At 40.8% G+C, this 27,501-nt stretch overlaps 1 protein-coding gene across 2 annotated transcripts; it reads right to left on the bottom strand.

The window, feature by feature from the left end:
• Positions 1-27,501, bottom strand: ERP27 (endoplasmic reticulum protein 27). 2 transcript variants are annotated; one of them, XM_006169950.2, is made up of 7 exons: positions 27,347-27,500; positions 26,905-27,005; positions 23,799-23,936; positions 7,430-7,546; positions 2,687-2,812; positions 1,330-1,527; positions 1-668 (listed from the first exon to the last, which is right to left on the bottom strand). In XM_006169950.2, exons 1-7 carry the CDS (start codon positions 27,432-27,434, stop codon positions 621-623), a joined length of 816 nt encoding a protein of 271 aa, XP_006170012.1. In that variant the 5' UTR covers positions 27,435-27,500; the 3' UTR covers positions 1-620. The 2 variants fall into 2 exon arrangements, with proteins under 2 accessions (XP_006170012.1, XP_006170013.1); XM_006169951.2 differs by lacking the exon at positions 7,430-7,546 and having other exon boundaries at positions 27,347-27,501.

Here is a 27,501-nt window from a genome sequence, read left to right as displayed (position 1 = left end):
TTCCTATAACATTATTGCTTTTTATTTATTATGTGGATTGTTGGTTTACACGGGGAGTTGGAAATGCTAAACAAGCACAGAATTTTTATGGGTCCGTTTCTGCTGAGTGCAGAGACTTGGAGACATCATTTAACCTTGGCAAAGGACCATCCTTCTGTACTTGGCCCTGAGTCAGAGAGAGGCATGTGCTTATGAAGAAAGGTAGAATTTCAACCCTTGGGTAGCTGTCAATAGCACTGTGAGTAAGTGATGTGCAGTGTACAAATGCAATATTAAATGACAGATAAGAGCAATCTCTGTATGAATGTCTTCCCTTCATGGAGGTGCCCCAGTATTTTGTTTCAAGCCTCCATCTAATAGTACTATAGATGGGCCAATACTCTATGAATGCATGAGAGGACATTGAGTGGGTAGTGAGAGTATAGGAAATTTAAAAGAAAGGAGAGTACATATTAAGATTTTAAGGAACAAAATCTCTGTGTGTGTGTGTGTGTGTGTGTGTGTACACGTGGTTGGGAGACCTGGCGGCTCCATTGCTCAGTGTCTCGGAGGTTTGAGTTGCCTCCGTTTATTCAACCTGAAGTTGACACTTGGTAGTATGCAGTCATCTGAGGGAGAAGTCAGAGTTCCACCTTTGGAGTCTTTTCTTCTGATTCATGATTTTCTCTCTGAAAAATATAATAACACTGATATTTAGATTTGGAGTCCACTCTTGTTTCTGAGCCAGAGAGACTGGCAAACTGAGCTGTTCAGTTATTCTTGGAAGGCCTAAATCCGTCTTCAATGTTTAGCTCTTTCAATATGGAATTTACTTTATTTCCCACTGATATCTTAAACAAGATGGCAAACTCCAAAATTCAGCTCCTTTGAATAAAGCAAGACCTTTCTAATAATGGCTTTCTCTTGACTATACCCCAACAAGCATCCTGACTTTGACCCTGCATTCTCACCTACCTTTGCTTTTTTTCTTTTTTAAAGAGTTTTTACCTTAGGGCTTGTGTGCTCATCAGAGGGAGTGAGAGAGAGAGACAATCAATAAGAGGAAAGGTGAGAAATTTCCCCCCAGGGGAGATGGCCATGTCACAATCCCTTCTCCCAGAATCATGGCACACTCACCGGGCATGATTTTCAAGCCACCAAGGTACCAGACTCAAATCACAGTCGTCCATGTGGGAGTCCAGTGAGATAACCACTATAGCACCTGCTGACCTCCATACCTTTGCCCTTAATCAAATCCAGTAGAGCTCAAATAATTCTTATTTGACAGGAAACAAAAAAAGATAAAGAGGAAGGAAACTCAATTTGCTTTACCCATAATCTCATACTTACCAACAATTTCCCTTTTAGAAATCCATCACAGAATTTTTGCACATTCTCTGCGGAAACTACCGTGAAGGGCAGTGTGTCCCACTCATCATCTACAGTCCGGTAAATGGCCAAAGCTGGCAGTTGAGACTCCTTTAACTTGAAAAATGATATCACCTTCCCACTTTCCTTCATAACACTGTCCACCATGATAAAGAGAATCTGTAGTAGGAGTTTGAAAGAAAAAGAACTATGCGAGGTCCTGTGGATACACAGACACCTTGTCATTTTTGCAGGTGTCACCAATTGCATTTATGGTTTATGCCACACAAGTTATATCTTAATTGAGTTCAAATGCATTTGTTACTGTTTTGTGTGGATTTGATATTTTATAACTTTGGTGAGATTATTTAACAGCATAGAGTTGGAAGAGACTTTGGCGATTATTCAAGGGAGGAATGGTTTACAGGACTTTACTTTAAAAATAATAATAATAATAAAAAAAAGAGCAGAGAACAAGTTTTAAATTCTGCCTCTGGTACTTTCTAGCTGTGTGACGTTACTATTACTAAGATTCTCTGACACTTTGTTTTCCCATCGGAAGCATGGCTTTTATGGACAGACATTAAATGAGGGGACGCATTTAATATTTTTAGTAGTTTCTGGCATATAGTAACTACTTGATAAATGTTATCTATTTTCTAATACTGAGTCAAGCCTTCTACCTAAAGTGGAAATATTCGTTATTACATTCTAAGAAGAGGACTATCTCCATTTAGTGATACTTAGTAGTTGCAGTGTTAGGGAACCAAGCATCAGAAAGGCAGTTTATGCTGCTACCCGATGACTCTCACCACTACAAGTCATGAGAAAGGTCTCTGGTTCAACGTCCTAGTCTTAAAGTAGCTGAAGTTTTACTATTTCAGTGATGTCAAACATAGCTTTACGAAGGAGAGCAAGGGAGAAAGAAATATTCATTGGATATTTAGTAAATATCAGGGACTTGTTAAGTTTTTTTTTTTTTTATATGAGAAACCCTGATGTTGAAAACTCTAAGAAATTACAGAAAGTACTACAAATTGTGACTAATAGGTGATTTTATTTTTAGTAATTTTCCATCTCTATTTTCTCTCTACCTATTAGTGCAAGAAAAAGACTGTTATGGGAATATATGATTAATGGTGTAAGTGACCTTTAATGGTATACAATGCCATATCTTTCATTTTAAATACTGTGGTTTATTATGTTCCAGTTCTTACCATGAAAGATAATTGCTTTCCTTATTTATCTCTACTTCCCTGGCCCCATCTTCTTTTTATTTATTTATTTTTTTTTCAGTCTCTTGGTGGTGAGTTTTCAAAAAGGGTATCTCCCAACTTACCTTTCCTTGGAAGAGCTTAGCTGCCTTCCGGAATCTGTGCATGCTCTCTTCATACTCTGGGAGGCTTTTGTTCATTATCAGCAGAAGATGAATCTGAATCATGCTGTTAAACAGGCCAATTGCTGTCTGGCAAATTGAAATGTGTTGTAGTAGAATGGGAGAGAGAGAGCGAGTGAGCACATTCACAGCCACCCAGTGGAGAGTAAACTAAACATGAGTGAGAACTGTGCAGCCATAACACGATGGATCCAGCTTCCAAGATGGCTTGCAACAAGTCTCACCCTCTGGTGTGTGTTTTCTTAAGTTTTTTTTTTTTGTAATAAGGGTGTGTGTGCTTGTTGGAGAGAGACAGAGAGAGGAGAGACAGAGGAAAAGTGAGAAATCACCCACCTTGGGGGAGATGACCACGTTACATTCTCTCTCCTCCAGTCTCTTGTTGGGATTTTGGGCACTCACACACATGTACCCAGTGTGTTTTTTAAGCCCACAGGTCTGGGTGTAGGACCCAGAGTTGGCCATGTGGGATCCAGCGCCTTGACCACCGTACCACGTGCTGCCCTCCACACACACCCCCACCAAGTTTTTCATGCAACTGCATAGACTGAACTAAATAGCAAGAGGATATTGTAGACTTGATGGAATGTGACGTCCTATATTAAGTCATAAAAAACATGGTTTTTGCTCTGCTCTTTCTTGGATTTCTTACTCTAGAGAAAGCCAGCTGCAATGTAAGGAACTGCAGTGCCCGTAAGGAGAGATCCCCATGGCTAGGAGTTAGGGCCCCTTTCCAGCAGGCAGAACTGACCTGCCAGCCCTGTGAGTGAGCCATCTTGGAAGCTGATTCTCCAGCTGCCATCAAACCTTCTGATGACTGGCACCCTGACCAAGGACTCCAACTTCACAAAAAACCCTAGCTAGAGCTCCTAGCCTAGTCACTCCCACATGGTTGACCCATTAAAAACTGCAAGAGATAATCATCGAGTACTCTTTTAAGCTGCAAAATTTTGGAATAATCTCTTATATTGCAATAGATAGTTAACATATATAACATAGTAGTAACTTTTTTCCCCAAATTTCTTCATATGTCAGAGACACTTAAAATATGGCTTTGACTACATATCAGTAGTATTAATACATACCTGTGAGCACTTATGTGCCAGGCACTGTTTCCTCCTCTTTACATAGAATAACCCTCACAAACCCATTTTCAAATGAGTACCTTGAGGCAGAATTAGACTCAGTAACTCTCCCAAAGTTGTATAAATGGTGCGTGTGGAGTCACACCAGATGATCCAGCTCCAGAGTCCACACTCTTGACTTAGAAGATGAGCCTCATAAGTAGCAGGTGGCAAAACCCCATGTAAAACCCATTCAACCCTAAGTGTGGTTGAACTAGGCTACCCCAGGTAAGCAAGAAGGCAAACCCTTCAGGAGAGCAGAGTGGTGGTCCATTTTTGCTGATTAGAGATGGGATTTCCCATGAAGTCATTCATAATGAAGGGGACTGAGATGGCCCCAGCCAGTGTGAGTAGAGAAGAGAGAGGGTGAAACTATGCACTAGCTTCTTTTATTTCACTTTTGTGAAATCCTGCTACATGTCTAATTTAAACACATCTCATTCTTTTCCACCTCTCTTTTTGAATTCAGAAAGCATTGCTGTAAAACAAGCATGTACGTAAAAAAATAGAGCATGGCTGAGAAATGAGCCATTGGTCAGTCTTAGGATGGGGGGAGGGGGAAGGGATAGGAGGTAGGATTCTTCCTGAAGCTACACGCTGTTCTAGAGAGATTCTCCAGTTTTACTGGCTCCAGGGGACCAATATGCAGAAGGACCCAATGCATTCTTTCTTAAAGCTTTCTCCCTGGAATTTAAAACCAGGTTTTATATTTTACATTTGAGAGACTGGATGGTAAGTTATTGGCTCTTGTTTTATTAGGCCCTGCTACTTAAATGTAGAGTTTGTGCCCACCTTCCTAGACCACAGTTGGAGGATAATTCTTGAGAGGAGTCAAGAAAGAAATGCTAAGGAGTCAAAAGGTACAATGTCTTAACAGAAGGGATTGGGATTGGGCATAGCAGAGGTGATTAGTTTAATCCTAAAGGACAGCCTGACTTTGCCTTGCAGCCAAGCACCCAGTGGAGTGTGTGCATTAAAAGAGCATGGCGGGCTAAGTACCTGCTGTGATTTTCTGCCCGGTTGCTGCTGGTAGAAACCTGAACATCAGAGCAGATGAGAAAGCTGTAGCAGAATGGGCAGCACTCCAAATGAGAAACATATTACTTTGGAAAAATAAAAAAGTCACAATAAATATTGATCTTGCTTCTCTAAAGAAATTCTTACCTAATTTCTTCTTTATGTAATTTGCCTCCATTAGTAATATGGGACTTAAAATAGATATGCCATGTTCTGTAAGATGAGAGATGTACCAGGCGTAGGAACTCAGGAAGGCCAGTTCTTGCCCATTTCAGTTTGCCCGCAGAACTTCAGGACATGGGGCCGTAAACTCAGGGACAATAAGATCTTCTTTTTGGGTCCCACATGCACTCTTGGCAGCTCTGTACACCCAATGACCAGATGACCATGGTCTAGGAGAAGAACGCTTTCTTGACTAATGCTGCCAACACCCCAGGGGTGTATGTGTTTGGAATCTTAGTAGAAGTGGGCATCAAGTCACCACCCCACAGAGACAAACATGGTGTGAGAGGCGGACAGGAATTCAGTCAACAGGAAAAGGGGCGTTTTCTGCTGAAGGTGGTGTGGAGCAATAGAAAAACCACAGGATTCAGTCACAAAGGCCAGGCAGGAAGAAAGCAGGAACAAGTGGATAGGCTGTCTCTGAAGCTTAATTTAGTGGTCATGTAGCCTTGAGGAAGTTACTTTTCTGAAATCTTATTTCTTTTATAGTAAAATGGAAATAGAAAATATGAACTAAATTAAATTTTCTGCCTTAAATCATGCCTTTCCTGTGTGACCTTGACCAATGTTATCTGAGTCTTGAATGTTCTCTTCCATAAAATGGGGACAATAATTTCCTATCTTCTACCTCAAAAAAATTAATATGAGGATTACATGAGAAAATTAATTAAAAGTGCTTTGTAAGTTCTTTTTAAAAAGACTTATTTGCTTTTTAAAAATATTTGACAAGAGAAGGACAGAGAGAGAGAGAGAGAGAGCGCGCGCGCAAGCTGTCAGATCTGGGACTCAAATTGCAGTTGACCTTGTGGAAGTAGCCTGTAATCACACACCACCTGCCAGCCCCATGCTTTCTAAGTTCTAAAAAATGAGAACACTCATGAACTGGCCTAATCACTTAGTGGTTAAGGAAGCTGTATCCTATGTGGTCATTCGCGATTTGAATCCTGACCTGGCTGTTTGAAAAACACACTAGATGCATGTTCACGTGTACTCCAAATCCTGACAGGATGGAGAACTGGAGAAGAAGGAATTGTGCATGACCATGTCCCATTACGGGGTGCCTTCTCCCTCTTTCTCTCTGTCTTTTTTTTTTCCCTGGTTACTGTACACACCCTTTGGCAATTAAAACATGAAAATATAAAACATTAAAATATGTATGTAAAGTACAGTTATTAGAGAATGCACAGCCTTTCTGAGCTTATGTACATTACTAGAAATTAAGATTTCATCACTCCATGATCTATGACAAGGAGAATAAAAGGCAGGACATAGATAAAACTTTTTTTTTTTGGAGAGAGTTTTGCTATAGGGTGCATGCGCTCGCCAGACAGAGAGAGACAGAGAGATAGAAAGCGAGAAATCAACCCCCCAGGGGGGATGGCCACGCCGCAATCCCTTCTTCTCCATTCTCCTCTTGGGATCTTGGGCACGCACACACATGTGCCCGGCGTGAGTTTTAAGCCACCGGGTCCGGGACGCAAACTGTGGTTAATTACGTGGGAGTCCAGTGACATAGCCATTACGCTAACTGCTGGTCCCATGGACATAAAAAATTCTCTAAGTTGTAGAATGTTAGAAGATCAGAAGGTGATCAGGACAAGCAGATCAAAACCTTCACCAGACCAAGTACAGCACGAAACACCAGAGAAAGGCATATCTGCGAAGAAGGCTGAAGCACTGTGAGGGTGAGGGACCTGCTAGTCAAAGTGTGGGGTACAGGGGCTGCAGACCAGGAAGTGCTGGTCCCTGGTCCACAAGTTGGTATACACAGGAAATAACAATAGAGGTTTAGCTGTGACATCCAACGACGTGAGCAGAGTACTTCATTTTTAAAATTTCATTTGCTAGCAATTTAATTATGTTGTATTTTATAAAAACATTGGTCACTGACACTTCAGGGGGAAAGATGGACCTTCCATACTGATTGACTCCAGTTGGAGAAGTGTGCTCTAGGGTGATGCTCTGGTCACTTGCCTTCACTGAGCACGTTCAGGCAGCAAAACTGGAAAGATTTTATCAGTCACCTTCACTTTGCGTTCTGGTTGTCTTTTTTACCAGTCATTTAATAGGTAAAATATGTTTTCTGATTCATTTTCTTTGCTTATTAGGGGCAAGTTCACCAATCTGAAAGAGTTGTATTAAGAATGGTAATGTAAGCAACATACTAGGTGTTCTGTGAATAACCGTCAGAGAATCTCAACTCTGGGAGGAAACCTCTGCTGTGAAGTCAAGTACTCCACACACACACACACACACACACACACACACCGACACAGGAACTGAAGGGGCTGATATCAGGGTCGTACTCTGCATGACTATTACGTACCATAGGGTTGTACTCTGTCACCAAGTGGAGGCTGTTGATCTCAATGAAACGGCTTAATTTAGTGGCATCAATGCTTTCAAGGTCTTCACCCTCTAAATGCAGTTGTTCGTTATCCACCTGGGTGACACACACACACACACAAAAACTGTCACTTTTCTGTTTTCATTCATTGATCAGTGTTTCTGGATCACCTCATGAGAGGCGCTGGGTAAAGCTCCAAGGACAGAAAGGTAACTAAGAAATGTGCCTTGCCATGGAGGGACATGCTGTCTTGTAGGAGTCAGAGAAGCGAAGCAAAGTACCCACACAGTGTGACAGGTGTTATCACGGGGAACCGCAGGCCTACGTATCACTTTTGGAGGAGCAGATTAGTTTCCAGGAAGAGGTTACTCCTGAAAAATGGCTAAGATTTGGTCAGATGGATGGGGAAGAGGCTTTAAACAGAGTGGTATTTACAAAAGGCAAGAGATGTGAAATTGCACGTTCTGGAAGATTTAGTTAGCTCTCCATGTGTGTAGTATATGGGAAATGAGGGTGCTAGAGAAGCAGGGTGAGCAAAGTAAATAGCAGCAAAAGTCTGAAGGTCTGTGAGGTCAACACAAATACTGATAGATTCAACTCCAATCTGAGAGCAAAGGGAGCCATTGATGATTAGATTTGTGTTATATTTATGTACTCTTTTATTTTAAGAAAATAATTCCATTTACAATAGCATCAAAAAAGATTAGAATACATAAGAATAAATTTTTTTAAATATATACAAAATTTATGCAGTGACACCACAAATATTTATTTAAAAATTTAAAAAGATCTAAATAAATGGAAAGATATATGCTTGTCAATTGGGAGAGTAAATATTTTCTTAATATTTATTGTAATTTATGATTAACATGTAATCATTATACATCACAGTATTTTATTTTATTTTTTAAGGTTTTTTTTTTTTTTTGGTCATAGGCCAAGTACACTTGCCAGAGAAAGAGAGAGAGAGAGAGAGAGAGAGAGAGAGAGAGAGAGAGAGAGAGAGAAGGGGAAAGTGAGAAATCCTCCAGGATGGCCATGCTGCAATCCCTTCTCCTTCATTTTCCCCTTGGGACTTTGGTCATGTATGCAGGTAGTATGGAGGATAAGGTGACTGGACCCCACATGGCTGACTTTGTGGTTTGAGTCCCCAAACCAGCAGCTTGAAAATTACACAAGGGACATGTGCATGCCCAAGATCCTGAGAAAAGAATGGAGAAGGGATTGTGATGTGGACATCATCCCTGGGGAGTGATTTCTTATTCTTCCCCCTTGCATCTTTCTCTCCCTGGTGAATGCATGTCTTCCTATAACAAAAACTAAAATAAGTAAATAAATAAATAAGTCAGACAATGAAAGTTCTCAAAATAATGAGATTGGATTTCTGAAAACAAAGAAAGATAATCTTAACATAGTCTAGGACCATAGTACTGTATCGTGCATAAACAAATAAGTCCCCACAAAAGCAAAAACTGAATTGGAAAGAGATATTTAAAAGAGAAGATATGTCTGGGACCAGCAGATGGCATAGTGGTAACATTGCTGGACTCCCACTTGCCCGACTGTGGTTTGAGTCCCAGATATGGTGGCTTAAAACACATGCTGGGTGTATGTGTGTACATGCCTGTCCAAGATCCTAGGAGGAGAATGGAGGAGAAGGGATTATGGTATGGCCATCTCCCTGAAGGGGATGATTTCTCAGTTTCCCTCTCATTGTCTCTGCCTCTCTCTCTGTCTCTGGTGAGTGCATATGCCCTAAGGTAAAAACCTCTTTAAAAAAAAAGAGAGAGAGAGAGAGAAGACATGGTAAAGTCAGTGATTTGGTTCTTTACAAAATTCTTAATTTTAGACTTTTTAAAGTTCATTTCAAATACTCAACTAGTAACATTTTGGATTTTTTATCTGTGATCTAGTTTTATAAAATGAGTTATGGTTATAATAATAAATATATAAATGCAATATGAAACCTGTAAAGGCAACTGTCTATCAAATAACTGGCAAACTTGTATTTAAACCTATTTGTGCATAAGATAATTGAAACTGAATTTTTAGCCTTTTAGTTGGGGAATTTAAGCCTGACATTCAATATTATTATTGATATGTGTGAATTTATCCCTGTTATTTTGCTACTCTTTATTTTTTGTTCTCTTGTAATTGTTTTGTGTTCTCTTCTATTTATCTCTCTTTAATTTTCCTGGTGTATTCCTTAAGTATTTCCTAAAGAGCTGGTTTAGTTTTGGTCAATTATTTCAGCATTTATTTATCTGGGAATAATTTTATTTAATCCTTCCCATTTGAAGGATAATCTTGCCAAGAATAGTACACTTGGCTGAAATTGTTTTTCTTTCAGAGTTTTAAATATGACTTTCTGCTCTTTCCTTGTCTGCATTGTTTCAATCAGGAGTTCCGATGTTAGTCTAATGGTGTAATCTTTGTATGTACACTGACGCTTAAAGAGCTTTTTTTATGCCTTTACTTATCTCTTCGCCTTCTGGAATTCTGTCTAGAATTTCTTGTATGTCGTCCTGATTTTTAATGGTTATTTTATTCTTTTCTGTTGGTTGGACTAAATTGGAGGTTTTGTCTTCAAGTTTAGAGATTCTTTATTCTGTGTGGTCTAATCTACTGTTGATATTTTCAAGGGATGTTTTGATTTTTGGCATCATATTCTTTATTTCCAGTTCTGTCTGATTCTTTTTCAGAGTATCTGTCTTTCTATGGAGATTCTCCTTGAAGTTATGGAAGAATTTTCTTATCTGGAATTGGTTGTTTGTTTTCTCTTATGTCTCATTGGGTTTTGTTACAATGACTATTCTGAATTCTTATTCCGACACTTCTGTGATCGCTTATGTTTGATCCCTTGCTGGTAAGAAGTTATTTATTTTTTTTTTAAGAGAGATTCTTGCTATAGGGCATGTGCGTTCACCAGAGAGACAGAAAGTGAGAAATCCCCCCTTCCCCCCCAGGAGGATGGCCATACCACAATCCCTTCTCCTCCATTCTCCTCTCGGGATCTTGGGCACACATGTATGTATATATGCCCAGTGTGAGTTTCAAGCCACTGGGTCTGGGGCTCTAACTGTGGTCAGCCAAGTGGGCATGCAGCTATGTAACCATCAAGCCATCTGCGGGTCCCAATGAGGTCATTATATTTCTTTGGGTGGTGGTATTTTCTGGTTTTCTCCTGTTCCTTGGGACTCTGCTTTGATTTTGAGTCATTTGGTGACAGACTCACTTCTTCCTCCTTTTTTGGAGTATGTTTCTGTGTCTGTGTGCTCATGTGCTTCCCCACGGTGTGAGTTAGCTCTGTGCCAGTTTCCCTCCTCTGCTGTGGGTGGAGATGTGGAAACCACAGTGGGAGTTTTGGGTTTAGGTTTTCAGAGGGGAGTTTCTCTCCTTTTGTTAGCAGGGGGGACAGTGTAAGGAAAGAATTCTTCCAAACCTCATTGTCTTCCAGTGTCTGGTTACTGTATACCGAAACTTCTCTGTTGCTAATGCAGCTGGAGGTTGAGCAGTATGGTCAGATATGAGGTGGCTGTCTAATTCTCACAGTGCCTGCTGTGTGGTGTGTGGGCAGAAACAGCTCCTCCTCCCCCACTGCAAGCTGGTGGGGGGTCCCTGCTGATGTGCTAAGACTGGGTGGTCTTTGCTTCCATGTTGGTCCTTCTGTCTCTGGGACTACAGGAACTGGGTGGTGGTCCTTGAAGGCTAGAGGAGCCACCTCATCTTCCATGGCAGGCTGGGCAAGTGTCCCTGCTTGTGAAGGAAGGCTGGGCAGCCTTGGCTTGCCTGTTGCTCCTTCTGTCTCTGGAATCATTGGAACCAATTGCTAGTCCTTGAAAGTTGGTAGTCCTGAAAGTCCTCTCCTCCCCCATTGCAGGGTGGGCAAGGGTTGGTCTATGCTGATCAATCCAGACTGGGCAGCCTTTGCTTTCCAGTTACTCCTTTGATTTCTGGGACTACAGGAACCAAGAGGTGGTCCTTGAAGGCCAGAGAAGCCCTCCTCTCCCACTACAGGCTGGGCAAGGCTCCCTGCTGATGAGCTAAGACTGGGTAACCTTTGCTTTTCTGTTGCTCTTTATTATCTTTTTTTTTTTTTTTTGGAGAGGTTTTTGCTATAGGGCGCGTGCACTCGCCAGACAGACAGAGACAGAAAGAAAGCGAGAAATCACCCCCTGGGGGGGATGGCCATGCTGCAATCCCTTCTCCTCTGTTCTCCTCTTGGGATCTTGGGCACGCACGCGCGCGTGCCCAGTGTGATTTTTAAGTCACCGGGCCTGGGATGTAAACTGCGGTCGACTACATGGGAGTCCAATGACATAGCCATTACGCTAACTGCTGGTCCCATGCTCTTTATTATCTTTGATGTATGTATTCTTTTAAAATAAAATAAAATGCACATATAGAGAAAAGTACAAAACAGAAAAGTAAAGCTCAATAAATCATCGCAGAATAAACAACTGTAGGACCATCGCAGAGGTAAAGAAATAGAATATTTCCAGAATCCCTGAAGCCCTCTATGCTCACTTTTAGTCAATAATCCACATCCCCCCACCAAGGTAACTATTATGCTCACTTCCACAGTGACTATTTTTATCTTCTTTTCATCCTTTCCTCTGTGTGTGTGTGTGTATGTATATGAAAAAATTTTTATTGCCTGAGGACATGTACAAGAAAGAGTAATAGAAAGAAAGAGACGGAGAGAAATAGCGAGGCGCCCCCACACACTGGAGCGTGGTCATGCTGTAATTGTTTTCCCTCCATTTCTCCTTCCCATCAGGATTTTGGGCATGTGTGTATTTTTAAGCCACCCTGGTCAGGCTCTCAACTGCTGTCAGACATCTGGGATCCAGTTCCTGATATACTGTGTTTAATCACTGTGACACAGGGCCAGCCCTCAGTTATAGTTTTATCACTAACAGGTGAGTTTCCTAATGCTATAGTTCAGCTTTATCTAATTACAAATATTTCATAAATATAAACAAATAATATCTCTTTGTGTATCTCATTTCTTTTACTTTATATTTTCTTATGAGTCATCTATGTCAGTGCCTACGACTGTTGTTTGTTCTTTTTCCTTCCATTATCTGAATAAATGCAATTTATTTATAAATGCAATTTATTTCTTCATTTTTCTATTGAAGAATATTTGGGTTATTTCTAGTTTAAAGTTATTAAAATTATGCTGCAGAGAAAATGTCTCTGTATCTGTTGAGCATTATTTTTTTATTTTTACTTTTTTTTTAGAGGTTTTTGCTATAGGGCGCATGTGCTCTCCAGAAAGAGAGAGTCAGAGAGATAGAAAGCAAGAAATCACCCCCAGGGGGGATGGCCACGCCACAGTCCTTCCTCCTCCATTCTCCCCTTGGGATCTTGGGCACGCATGCACATGCAACTGGCGTGAGTTTAAGGGACTCGAACTGCAGTCGACTACATGGGAGTTCAGTGACATAGCCATTACGCTAATTGCTGATCTCCTGTTGAGTATTATTATTTAGCATTGGACTTCTAAATTTTTTCTTGTAGAATAGGCATATTTAACAGGTAGAAGGTGCCAACTTATTTTCCAAAGTGCATAACTTATATTTGTACCTGTACTGTTTGAAAGGTCCTATTGTTTCACATCCTTGCTAATACTTGGTATTGTTGGTTTTTCTAGTTTTACTTGTTTTGGTGTATATGTGGTATATCTCATAATATAGTTTTAATTGCATTTCCCTGATTAGCTACTTATATATCCTCTTTATAAAATGTCTATTCAAATTGCTGTCTATTGTTCTGTTGAGTTGCGTATCTTTTCATTTCTGATCTGAGGGTGTTTTTATGTATTCTGGCTATAAGCCCTTTGTCGTTCTGTGACATATCTTTACTTACTGCAAGCTTCCCTTTCAGTGACTGCTCATGAACAGAGGATAATTTCAATGGATCACCTTTCCTTTATAGTGAGTGTGTGCTTTTGGGAGGTTTTGTTTTATTAAAAAAAATAATTTTTGAGGGGCCAGCAGATGATGTAGCAGTTAGGTCACTGAACTACCACATGCCCAGCTGTGGTTTGAGTCCCGGACCTGGTGACGTAAAAATCATGCCAGGCATGTATGTGTGTGTACCCAAGAACCCAGAAGAGAATGGAGAAGAAGGAATTGTGGCATGGCTATTCCCCCTGGGGATTGATTTCTCCTTTCCCTCTCATTGTGCCTGTCTCTCTCTCTCCAGTGAGTGCACATGCCCTAAGGGGAAAACCTCTAAAAAACGATCTTTGCCATTCTCCCACATTATCTCCTAGGCATTATCTTACCGTTCATAATAGATCTAAAATCCACTTGAAAATCACTTTTCTTACCTCTTAAAATAGATGTCTAAATCCATGATTTTTTGCATTATTTTTTCTCTAAGATACACCTTAAGACTCCTTTGGCCTTACTCTTTGAGCTTTACTCTTTGAGCTAGGGCATTGATTCTTGCCTGCCCTTGGTCTTTGTGATTATCAGACCTTCATAGTTAAACTGGAATCTACATCATTGGCTATTTGAGCTTTTGAACTACGCTCTGGTTTTCTTGGGTTTCCAGCTTGCAAACGGCAGAGCCTCCATACTCATGTGAACCAATACTTTATAATAAATCTCTCTCTCTCCATATGTGTGTGTGTGTGTGTATGTGTGCATGTGTGCACACGTGCATGTGTGTGTGTGTATAATGGATATAGTCTTTATTTCTTTATTATATTATACATATAAAATCTTTATTATAATGTATTGTATATGATATGTATCTATCTATGTCCTATTGGTTCTGTTTCTCTGGAGAACTTTAATACATTCTATCATTTAGCTAGTGTGAATAATGCTCCTATGCTATTATTTTTATTGTTATTATTGTTATTGACAAGCTGATAGACAAACCACTTTTAGTGTTTGAGGTTTCTTTCTGTTTTATTTCATTTTTTAACTTAATATTCCAATTTACTAAATTCTAATATTATACCTTGCTTCCATTTTAATTAGAAAAGTAATTAGTCAGCACTCCCTGATCCCATCCTCTCTTCTTCTCCAAAGCACTCTCTGTCATGAATTGAGGGTTATTCCATGTTTCTACATTTTGAAAATATTTTATCTTGGGCCAATTCATGGCCTAGTGGTTAAGATGGCTGGATCCCACATGGTTTGAGTCCTGAACTCAGTGGCTTGAAAAACACACCAGGAATGTGTGTGCATGTTCAAAATCCCAAAAGGAGGGAGAGATGAAAGGAATGTGACATGATCACCCTCGGTGCTTTCTTGCTTTCCTTCTTGAAAAATGTTGTTTGTTTTATGAAATGGAATTAGCTTTCCCCACCCACATGTTGCAATCCACCTGCCTCAGCCTCTCGGCTGGGACTATAGGTGTACACCACCATGCCTAGCTTTTTCAGATGGAGGTTTGTTATTCTGCCCAGGCCAAGGATCTTTGTCAAGCTCAAGATTCTTCTGCCTAGGCCTCCCTGACAAGCTAAGATTATAGGCACATGCCACCATGTCCAGCCTTTATGTTGGACAGGGAATCAAACATAGCTTCCCACGTGGTCCCAGTCTGTGGGGCACAACATTCTAGCAATGGCTGGGCCTGGATCACTTTTGAGATCCTTGGTCACCAAGTCTTTGACACCTTCTTAATTCCTTTCCCCTATAGCTACCCTGTTATATAGGGTCTACGCAATCGGACATTGTCTTGAATCAGAGCCACCCTTTTACACCCAAGATGCTTTCTTCCAATCTATACGGCAAAGTAAGAGGTCTCTGAACTTGATTTTAAGAGTCCAAGGTTGCTCATTATTGTCAACCCATGGTGACTCCAGTGATTTATTTACCACTCTATTTGTTTAGATTGCTCTCTCACCAGGTTAACTGAAAGCAATATGAACATTTAAGAAGCTCAGTGCACCCCTTAATTTTGTTAACTTTGAATTATCTAGTCCTTGTCTTATAGCCCATGTGTTATTTGCTGCGTGCCTGCGATGTGGTAGGCACCGAGGCTCAGAAGTGCTACCTTTCACTGAGGTGAAAATGTAAATGCACTCTATGTTAGGACTGTTTTACACAATTTAACTTATGAAATAAATGCTGAAGTAGAGAAATGTTTGTATTTCTAAAAATGTATTTGGAAAAAAATTATTAAAACCACAGGGTATTTTAAAATGTGAACTCCTTTTGTATATTTAATAGTTTAAAAATTCACAAAGTTCCAAGAAGAAAGCTTGGGAAAGAAATATAAAAAACAAGAGAAAAAGTATTAAGTGAAGTCCTTGCTCACTCTTCTACCACCCCCACCTCCACCCCCGCTGCCCAAATCAATACCAATGAGTGGAGAAATAAAATGAACACACGAAAACCTGATATTTGCAGCTCTTTCAGATCTCCACTGCTGCTAACGGCCTGATTTTCCAGCTGGCATGTCTCCTTCATACTTAGGCTTTGCTATTGCAACCACTCAAATCATCATTATTATAATCACAATCATGGCCCCTTTAATCTTTAAGATGTCTAAATGCTTCCTGATTATTTTTCTAGGAACTCAGGCCTGCAGCCTGCATCTCAGCTGACATAGCTGTTCTATGGGCCAGGAGTCCCCTCCCTCTCTGCTCTCTGTTCCAGGCAGTCCCTCATATTTCCCAGAACAGAGAGAACAGGAAGCGCCAGTTACTCCAGGTGTTTCTGGACTTAAGGAATGCAGTGCATTACAGGCAGAGGATGTTAACTGGCGATAACATTCTCTAGGAAGCAAAAGAGCTTTAATAAAAACCACCCTCTTGCAGTCTCTCCAGTTGTGCTTTTAATGAGACATGCTTGATTATTTCATTATTTCTTAAATGAATAAACTTTTGGAACATTCATGTGTAGGATTCCTGGAAACAACATTCAAACAGGAAATCTCCCTTATGGAAAGGGAATTATTTGCATAATCCACCAGAAAGAAAATCCAAGCCTGAAACTAAATATTTGAAAATATATTTTCCAAGTGTTTGGAAAGAACTTTACTTAAGATAACATATTATTTCCCCCCCGCCCCCATAAAACCCAGGAACAGTAAACTGGAAACACTGCCATATTAAAATATAATTTTGAAGTTTCCCAAGAGTGTCTGAAATGGATTATTTTCTTTCAGACACTATATCATACCAAGAGATCCAATTACTTTTTTTCTCTTCATTAGTTTCCCAGCAATATTCCTTTGAATTCTTATGACTTTCTCTAATGACCCAGCTTTTCATAAAATTATGAAAAAATGGTCTTACTCTACACCATAGGTATAGTATTAAATATCATTTTTTTTTTTTTTAGGGAGGTTTTTGCTATAGGGCGTGTGTGCTTGCCAGAGAGACAGAGAGACAGAATGTGAGAAATCACCCTCCAGGGGAGATGGCCATGCCACAATCCCTTCTCCTCCATTCTCCTCTCGGGATCTTGGGCACGCACGCACATGCACCCGACGTGAGTTTAAGCCACTGGGTCCAGGACTTGAACCATGGTCAACTACATGGGAGTTCGGCAACATAGCCATTACGTTAACTGCTGGCCCCAGTGAAATATCTTGACTGTCATTGAGAAATTATTTAACAAATGCCCTTGTGTTTTTGTGAGTTGATTAAGTTTTGGTAAATATACACACCAGAAAAACATTAAATAATTTAATATATCTTGCTTTTTAATTTCTCATCAGATTGTTTTCTTACACACTAGTTTCTTCTAATTCTCTTTGTATGGCAGGACACATTTCTTACAAAAGTCACCCAATAAATATCTATAAAAGAAGTAAGAATGACTCTACTCTGTTTCCATTACTATCCCACTGGGTCAAAATTAGGCTAATTATACTTCTTAAAATAGAAGTGACTGAGAAAACCCAAAGCAATGTAAATATTCAAATAATATCTAAAATTCCATTTTAGGACAGATCCATTGTTTATTTAACCTGGGGGTGACATCACTGTTAGGACAACAATAAGAGTTCTGTTGGAGAATGTGGAGGGTCTCTTTGCTGTCACACTTAGAAAAAACAGGCTGTGTCCCCAAATAGCTAGGTTGTCAACACAACTCATTATTGTTCCATGAGTGTTACCTAAATTCTTCCTGATCACATTTAATTTACATAGTTGGCGTACACTATTTTTGGAGAACATTGTGTTCCATAAATACAGCATTTGCTGACCTTTCATTGCTCCATTTCAAGCAGCCAATAATAACTTTTTTTTAAACTTAATCATTATTTCTCCTTATCTTTAAATATGCTCTTACAATTGAAATTTCTGCAAGTCTTAAATTTTGAGATTTCTTTACCAAAGTATTTAGGGCTTAGATTAAATATTGAGAAATAATCCAGGGATATGTTAAGTAGTGCCAGGGAGATAGAAGAATGATTTAGGAGAAAATAGTTAAAAAGAAAAAAAAAAAAAGTAGGGCTGGCTCCAAGAAGCAGCCATAATGAGCTCCTCAAAGTAAAGCCAGATCCCACATGCCTGATGTTTCAAGTCTCAGGACTGGTCAACCCAAAACATGCTGGGCATGCACTCATGTGCCCAGTATCTGATGGGTTTGAGGAATGGAGGAAGAGGATCCCAATGTAACCAGAGCTTGTGAAGGGTGTCCCTGACTCTCTTTTACTGAACACTCTATCATGAATAAAAATTTTAAAATTTTTTCTTAAAGGAGGCTTTAAAGTAAGAGGCATTACAATAGATTAAAAACCTGGTGTAAAAACAATAGCTTTGGACCTGTCCATGGACTGCTGTTTAAGGCAGCTGGATCCCACATGACCCACTATGTAGTTGGAATGTGGGACCCTACTGGGCACTTGTGTATGCATGCCCAGAATACTGAAAGGAGAGAGAAATAGAGAAAGGATTGTTGTGTGACCATGCCCCTGGTGGGGAGCTTTCTTACTCCCTCTACCCCTTAGATGAGTGTGTGGGTCTTCTGGCAAATTAAGAAAAACACAATGGTTTTCTTCAGGGTTAAGTGCTTTGGAGAGACATTATAGTATTTAGAAAGTTGGAGTTAGCAATCCTGGGCATAAATCATAACTGTGAGATTTGGGGCAACTGAATTCATCTCATGGAACTTCAGCTTCCATGAGCTAGATGATGCTAATTATTTTATCAGAGTCTTATGAGAATTAAATGGTAGAACATTCTAATTGTACCTATCATAAGACAGATGTGCAAACAAAAGAAACTATAGATCAGAAGTTAAAGATGGTACCAGAAAACTTGTAGTAAGTTCACATTTCCTAATATAAGTGGAAGAATCTTGGTTGATATTCCTTTAAAAAAGTTATTATGAACCCCTGAATAAGCTTATTAAAATATGTACTAAACTTTGGAAAATGTAAACTGAGAAAAAAAGTGTTTATCTAAAATCTGGCACAGCATCAGGTGAGCCTCTCCCAGACTTGCCCATGAAGTAGGGCAGGAACCAGTGTGTTTGTGTTTTGGTATGGTACATAAATAATCTTGTCCACAGAGGCAGGCCCAAGAGTTCATTCAGAGTAGGTCTGTCACTAGTTGTAAACAAAAAACAGATGCTAAAGAAGAGTAAAAAAGCTCTGAGAAGTCATAACAGGGATTTATAAAGAATAAATTGTAAGTAAAGCCAATACTCCCATTAGGGTTTGTCAAGCCTGTACAGAGATTGGAAGCAACGGTGCTTGTTTTTCTCCCCACGTGTGAATCCTGGTATTACTAAGGCTTTTAAATAGGCTTTTGTAAGATGTGTAAACAAAAAGCAGGGAAAGAAGTACTTGTGGAGGTCTAGCTGATTGGAACTTTTATATTGAAGTGTTACTACTAGTGATTCAACAGCAAAATGAAAGGCCTAACCTGCATACCTTTCTTGCCAAAGCTATTACAAAGGAGTTTAATTTAATCCCATTTCACAATGAAGAAAATGCAAACCAGTAACCACTGTGCATGTGGGGACAGGACTGCTGAAGGGTATGTATGCCCTTCAGGCACCACTTTGGAGGTGGGTTCAGTTCCCCAAACAATTTGTGTAAACTTCAAGGTGCCGGAGACATATCATTGACCTTTGGGATACAAAGATGAATAAGCCACGGTTCTTAATTTTGAATAGTTCATGGTCTAATGGGGGCAGAAATAGACTTATAAGATATACTCTATAAAATAGTAAGTGAAAATTGAGATGGAAGTATAGAAGAATACTTAAGCCAATCTGGATCCTAGGGAGGGTCTCTGAAGGATAAGGCCCCTGGACTGATTTGCTGGAGTTTAAGGAGGAGTTTGCTGGAGAGAGCCATGGGAGAAGGGACCCTTGGGAATGCTGGAATTGTAGGCAGAGGGAACAGCTTACACAGAATCATGGAATCGGATAATCATATGTGTATATCTTGGTATTGTGCAAGTACAGCCCAGGGTGGACACTTGTTGGAAAATGTTTTGGAGAAGCAGGTAGCAGCCAGGTTACACAAACTACATGTAAGATTAAATGTATTTTTTATCTTATTAGAAATGGTAAACATTAAAGAGGTTTTTTGTTTGTTTGTTTTTTGTTTGTTTGTTTGTTTTTTTTTTGGAGAGGTTTTTGCTATAGTGCGCGTGTGCTCGCCAGACAGAGAGAGACAGAGAGACAGAGAGACAGAGAGACAGAAAGCGAGAAATCACCCCTCCATGGGGGATGGCCACGCCACAATCCCTTCTCCTCCATTCTCCTCTTGGGATCTTGGGCACGCACGCACATGCGCCCGGCATGAGTTTAAGCTGCCAGGTCCAGGACTTGAACTGTGGTCGACTATGTGGGAGTCCAGTGACATAGCCATTACACTAACTGCTGGTCCCAAGAGTTTTTGTTTTGTTTTCTAGAGTGCACATGTATTCACCAGAAAGAGAGAGAGAGAGAGAGAGAGAGAGAGAGAGAGAGAGAAAGCGAGACAGTACTGCTCAAGGGGGATGGCCACACTACAAACCCTTCTCCTTCTCTTCTCTTTTTGGGATTTTGGGCATACATGAATGAGTCCAGTATTGGGTTCAGGATTCAGATCATGCAGTTGACCATGTGGGACCCAGCCACCTTAATCTATACCACCAGCTGATCCTTGAAGAGTTTTTAAGAGAGGAGTTCATGGACAAGTTTTCATCTTAAATACATTATTGTGGTACTAGTGTAGAAACTAAATGAAGTAGTCAAAGGAGATCAATTAAGAAATTGCTAAAATTGGGACAAGCAGTTAGCGTAATGGCTATGTTGCTGGACTCCCATGTAGTTGACTGCGGTTCGAGTCCTGAACCCGGTGGCTTAAACTCATGCTGGGAGTGTGTGCATGCGTGCCCAAGATCCCAAGAGGAGAATGGAGGAGAAGGGATTGCGGTGTGGCCATCCCTCCTGGGGGGTGATTTCTCACTTTCTGTCTGTCTCTCTCTGTCTTTCTGGCGAGCACATGTGCCCTATAGTGAAAACTTCTCCAAAAAAAAAAAGAAGTTGCTGAAATTGATTATGCCAATGATGTTAAAAGCCTAAATAAAGAATGAAGTAGGAAGAGTGATAAGAAACATGAAGGAGAATGTGATTCAAGATAGAGGTACAGATAATGACAACTAGAGACTGAGTGAACATCATCTTCAATGAAACAATGTTTTGGATGGAAGAAAATGACCTAGCAAGTGCAGACAATAAATTCAATTTTGAACATGTTAAGAGTGTAGAGCTTAAGAGAGGACAATAATGATTATATCCAGTAAGCATTTGAATCATGAGGGAAATCTAGGCTAGAGATAAAATGTTCTAAATTCTGAGCAAACAATACTAATTGAATATATAGAATTATATTAGTTAAGGAGAACATATTTATTCACTAATTATTAATTCATATATACCCTATGAACACTTGTTACATGGCAGGCACTGTTCTAGGCTCTATAGATGCAGTAATGAACAGAACAGTGTCTATGTTCACAGGGCAAGGATTCCAGAACCTAGATTGGAGAGCACACTGGATGGGGCAGTAGGGTAGATAGAGGAGGAGAACATCTCAGGGAGACTCAGAAAGCAAGATCAGAAGTAGGCTTCTAGAATTCAAGGAAAGAAAGAATATTAAAGAATGAGGCATGATCAATGATGTCAAATATGGTAGAAATGTTGCGTTAACATAAAACCTAAAAAGTGTTCATTGGGTTTGGCAATATGGAAGCCATGCTGACCTAGATGAATATAGATTTAATGGAATGTTAGAATATAAACTAGGTAGCAGTGTCCAGACAAAATAAAAGCTAGATACCCTAAGTCTAAAATACACTTAAAAGAATTATAAGGGCGGGTTGTGGCACAGTGGTAACACAACTGGACCCCCCACGGGAAAGGTCCTGGGTTTGTTTCCCGAGCTCTCTCAGAGCACACCTGCATGCTCACATGAGCACGATTCCAGTTAACTGAAACAGTGAATCATGGTATGAAGACCCTATTGCAGGATGCCTCTCTTTCTCTCTCTCTCTGTTGGAAAAAATACATAAATACATTTTTAAAAAAGAAGTTTGAGAAGTGAAAGAGAGAGGAAGGAAGCTAGAGGAAAGACATTCAATCTAGAAATCTTGAAAACTTTATCTTTTGTCCCAATTTCTCATTTCCAGTGAAATCTTGACAGCTTTACTGGATACTCCATCAATAATTAAAATTTAATAACCACCTAAAGGTCAGAAATCCCTGCTTCTTTACAGGTCCTCATTATTCCTATTCTGCCTTTAAACTTTCCTCCTTTCTGTAATTTTGTTATCAAATTATTGCAGGATTTGCCTCTTTTTAATTTCTGTTGCTATTTTTCTACAACAGACCCTTAATGCACCTCATCTCATCTACTTTGTTAACCTTAATACTAGTTCTCTGTTCTCTTGTTTTTTTTTTAATCTTATTTTTATTTTTGCCATCTTCCCATCATTGCTAATAAAGTCATGTTAAACACATTCCTGTTCATATCATGTCATTCCCTGATATAAAGTCTTCTGGGGCATCCCAGTATCAACAAATTAAGGTCAAACCCAATAAGCTGGTATTCTGATTTCTCCACAGTATGGTTCCCCTCAATTTTCCCTCTCTTATGCTCATTTCCCCTAACACATACCCTGGGATATAGTCAAATAGGCCTAGTTACTGTTTTCTGAGTTTGATTTTTCTCTTTTGACCTGTGACTTCTTCATATTGTCCAAATTTGGTCTTTTTTTTTTCCCCCCCCCCCAAGGTTTTGCCATAGGATACATGTACTCCTCAGAGAGATGGAAAGTGAGAAATTACTCCACCCCCTCGCCCTCCCTGGGGAGGATCCCTTCTCCATTCTCCTCTCAGGATTTTTTTTTTTTTTGGAGAGGTTTTTTCGCTATAGGGCGCGTGCGCTCGCCAGATAGACAGAGAGAAACATAGAGACAGAAAGCGAGAAATCACCCCCCAGGGGGGATGGTCACGCAGCAAACCCCTCTCCTCCATTCTCCTCTTGGGATCTTGGGCACGCACGCACACGCGCCTGACGGGAGTTTCAAGCCACCGGGTCCGGAATGCGAACCGTGGTCGACCACGTGGGAGTCCAGTGACATAGCCATTACGCTAACTGCTGGTTCCCTCCTCTCAGAATTTTTGAGCCCACATGCACATGCACCCGGTGTGATTTTCAAGTCGCGGGTCCAGGACTCAGACTGTGGGTTGCCTATGTGGATTCAGCACCACCTGCTGATGAAACTCCAAATTTGGTTTATCCTTTGGGTATCAGTTCAGCTGTCATTTCATGATTTATTTTTTTTCAGAAATCTCATACTGTTTTTATCCTTCCAGCTCTTATAACATTTTATTTATAGTGATAGTCTTTGTATTATAGAGACTTAGGTATCATGTTTACATTCTCTATTGTAAGATCTATGAGAATGGAGAATATATCATGTCTTTGTTATCATTATCTTGCTCAGGGCACACAGGAGTTGTTTAACAAGTGTTTGATAAACATAAGTGAGCTCCCAAAGAGTCAAAGTATAAAAAATAAAATTTTAGAGTTGAGAATGACCTTAGAGGTGATATGGTCTTACCCTTTTATTTTATAAATGAAGGAACTGAAGCTAAAATTGTTAAGTAATCTGCCAGTCACATGGCTGGTGAGTGCCAAAGCTGTTGTACAAATCCCATTTCTTGGCTCTCAGTCCAGTCCTCTTTCCGTTTCATTACGGCACCTGTTTGGGAAGCTTGAGTTGAATCATCAAGCCTGTCAACAATGTCCCTGAGGTTGGCACCATCATTAATGTCAAAGACAGAGTCCTTTCCAGTCACACAAGTTTATGAGTCCACAGCTAAGGAAAAACTGGGAGAGGGTGTTAGCTGCCCACTCGACTTACCAGACGAAAGAGGACAATGCTGTTCCCAGTGATGTTGTAGTGGCTCAGAACCTCAGAATCAGTGCTAATTCCAAAGGACACATTCTGGAATTTTTGCACCATGCCATGAAATACAGACACTGTTGGTATTTCTAAATCCTGAAAACAAGAGCAGAAACCCCACAGAGGTTATTTTGGGGGTGGAGGAAGACATACAATAGGGTAGAGAAATAGGCTTATTCGTACCAGAAATCAAAGACTTGACTTAGTGTCCAGCGAAACTTTTGCATCTAAGAATGCAGGCTGAATTTGCATTGGCATTCTTGGCTTTTCCAGGTTCTGTGAGTTAATAGGTAAACACCAAAACTGTGACTAAGCCTGGAACTCCTGCCCGGCTTTACCATAGAATTTCAAGATTACTAGTAGCTAAGAAAGGACCCAAAACCACAGAAGACAGCCCAGCCACTGTAGTGAAGGGTGCACCCTGCATGCTGGAAACCATATGGTGACCATAGTTTCGATCATGTGTCTGGCTGAAAAAACACATGGGGTACACTTGTAGGCACCCAGGATCCTGAGGAGCTGGAGAAAATCGTAGTGTGACAAGGTTGCAGGTGTCTTCTCTCTCTCTCATTGAATAATTAAATAAACTTAAAAAAAAATCTTATTAAGGCCCACAGAGTTGTGCTGCACTATTTTTTTTTTTTATCTAGGCCATAGATTAGTTTATTTTTAACACTCATCATGCTACAAATTCATGAGGAATAGGTTCCAGTAGCTCAGGCTCCTTTCCATTGGTTCTCGCAGAGTGTGCTTCTCTGGGTGGAGCAGGCTGGCGCTTTAGTTGAACCCAGGTACCTTTCTCTTTGGCTTCCTTCTTTTTTCTTTTTTTTTTTTTTTTTTTTTGAGAGATTTTCACTGTAGAGCGCGTGCGCTCGCCAGACAGACAGAGAGAGACATAGAGACAGAAAGCGAGAAATCACCTCCCAGGGGGGATGGTCACGCCGCAATCCCTTCTCCTCCATTCTCCTCTCGGGATCTTGGGCATGCACGCACACGCGCCTGACGTGAGTTTTAAGCCACCGGGTCCAGGACACGAACTGCGGTCGACTACATGGGAATCCAGTGACATAGCCATTACGCTAACTGCTGGTTCCCGGCTTCCTTCTTTTTCAAGTCATTTTCCTTCAGATGTTTTAGGAAGCTCTCTCTGCTCTTAGAATGCTTCTTATGCTCAATATACACATTAATTCTTTTGGCAAGAATCTTGCCCTTAACTTGTTTGTTCACAACAATGCCAACAGCATGCTGGGAATATTGTAGACTCTTCCAATTTTACCATGGTAACATTCGTGGGGCATTCCTTTTTGAACAGTACCCTTTCCCTTGATGTGTACAATTCCACTTTTTTGTAGATTTCCATACATGCTGCCAGAGGAAGGACTCCATGTTTTCTAAAAGGCCTAGAGAACATATATTGGGTGCCTGTCCTCTTTCACTTTGTGTTAGCCATGTTGGTGAATTACTGGAAGATAGCGGTTCCCACTATTGTTAATATACTGGTAAAGGCAAATATTTTGGGAAAAAAATTATGCAGAAAAGGAGAAAGGCAAAAGCAAGAAAAAGTGTTGTCAAAAAGGTTAAAAAAAAGGACAAAAGAATAGAAGAAATGACAAAGTTGCATGCAGGATGTGAAACAGTCCCTCTCCTATTGTAGAGAAGACCGAGATTTGCATATGAGAGTACTGTTCCTGCATCTGACTCTGCAGCCCCAGCTGGCAGGGACAGAGCAAGGAAGTGGCTCCAGAGTGATGATCCCAGCCCATTTTCTTCCCCGCATCTTACCTGAAAGAGGAGGTGTGCAAAGAGACAAGAAGATGCCTAGTTTTGTATCCAGGGACCAAGCAGAGGGAGTTGGCACCTCACTTCTCTGCAAGGGTGTGTAGACCTCATCAGAGGCTATGGGCAATTGTTTCTTTTTCATTCTGTCCTTTCAAATGTAATTGCTCAAGGATCGAATGATGGCATCTGGTGGCCATTTTAAGTTATTGCAAACTGCTCCATTTCCACTCTTTTGCCCTTTCTGTCTTTTGGAGATTGGCTGTTTTCGTCTACTGTTCAAATCTCTTACTGAAAACCGGGCCCTCTGTTTTCCTTCCTTCCCAACTTGGCATCTCATACTATTTCCAGCTGTCTACACAGAATCAGGAGGTGACTGTGCACTGGCATTAAAGATGGAAACAGATGAGAAGGTCTGCAACGGGAGAGTAGGAGCCTGATCAGCGATGAGAATCGCCAGATGCTACCACCAGAGAAAACTGAAAATGTTGGAATGATGCCCTTTCATTTCTGGCTGCCTTTATGAGTCAGGGAGCCAGTCTGGAAGATGGAAGCTAACTTTTCCAGCATACAAAATGTTATTCAGTTTCAACATTTCAGATAAAGCAAAGAGGAGCATGAAAGCCTACCTATTTGGAGAAAGGTTTCTAGAGAGGTAATGGTTGACTAGTGCCCAGGGGGCTTTGGCACACCATGAAAAGTGTTGCGGGGATGATAAAACTTAGGTTTGCTCTGGTCCCTCCCAATTCATGAGATGTCATGAGAGTACAGACTAAAGACATTCAGGGCAAAGGGAGAGTTTGGTGAAAGCTTTCTTCCTATAGATACTGGCTTAAACTTCAAAGCATCAGTAGACTGAACCAGCAGAGGCAGAGAGAGACAGAGAGACAGAAAGCGAGAAATCACCCCCCAGGGGGGATGGCCACACTGCAATCCCTTCTCCTCCATTCTCCTTTTGGGATCTTGGGCACGCATGCACATGCACCTGGAGAGAGTTTAAGCCACCAGGTCCGGGACTCCAACCACGGTCGACTACATGGGAGTCCAGCGACATAGCCATTATGCTAACTGCTGGTCCCTGGACTCAGAACTCTTGAAGCAAGGGTAAGAAAGATAGAATTTGGAGACCTGGATTGTCTTAAAATGAAGAGGTCTCTATTGACAAGCAGAAGGCAGATGCTGGCCTTCTGCTGGCAGTGACATCTGGCCAGCAGGTGACTATCATGATCCCTTGATGTAGAATATTTCTGGCTCTTGGAGGAATAGCAAGTGGGGTGCCTGGACAAACCTGGAAGAAGCCTATGATGGCCACCTCAGCAGCAGCAATGAATTCCATGGCAGCTGGGACATCTGTGAGCCATGTGGGTTCCTGGGCAGCAACAGGACCATCTAGACAGAGAGAAAGAGAGGGGGGGGGAGGGAGAGAGAGGAAGAGAGAGGGAGAGAGAGGGGGAGAGAGAGGGGGAGAGAGAGAGAGAGAGAGAGAGAGAAGCAGAAGGTGAGGATCACCGTTTTTAGAGTCTATCATTTCAAGGCTTTATTTATTACACTAACATAGGGAGGGTGACCAGACCTTATGGTCTGCCTTTGAAGGATATGCCAGCCTTCCCTCCTCTTCACCAGGCAGCACATATCTTTATCTGGCATTTTCTGGAGAATTCCCTAGGTTTAGACAGCAAATACCCAGAGTACTTTCACCCTATGGTCACCCAAGTACTTTTTTCTTTTACCTGAGGATATCTCAGTTTCTGCAGCAACTTCTGGCGTCAGCCCACATGTGAAAAGAATTAAGAGAAGCCAGCACCTGTCCCGGGCCATTGTCACTCTCTGGCTCCTGCTCCCGCTCCAACTCTGGACTTTGTGTTATGGGATGCCAATTTCACTC

This window comes from Tupaia chinensis, unplaced genomic scaffold (assembly GCF_000334495.1).
Source record: "Tupaia chinensis unplaced genomic scaffold, TupChi_1.0 Scaffold147869_1, whole genome shotgun sequence".
Lineage (NCBI taxonomy): Eukaryota > Metazoa > Chordata > Mammalia > Scandentia > Tupaiidae > Tupaia > Tupaia belangeri.
This window is presented reverse-complemented; position numbering and strand designations above follow the sequence as displayed.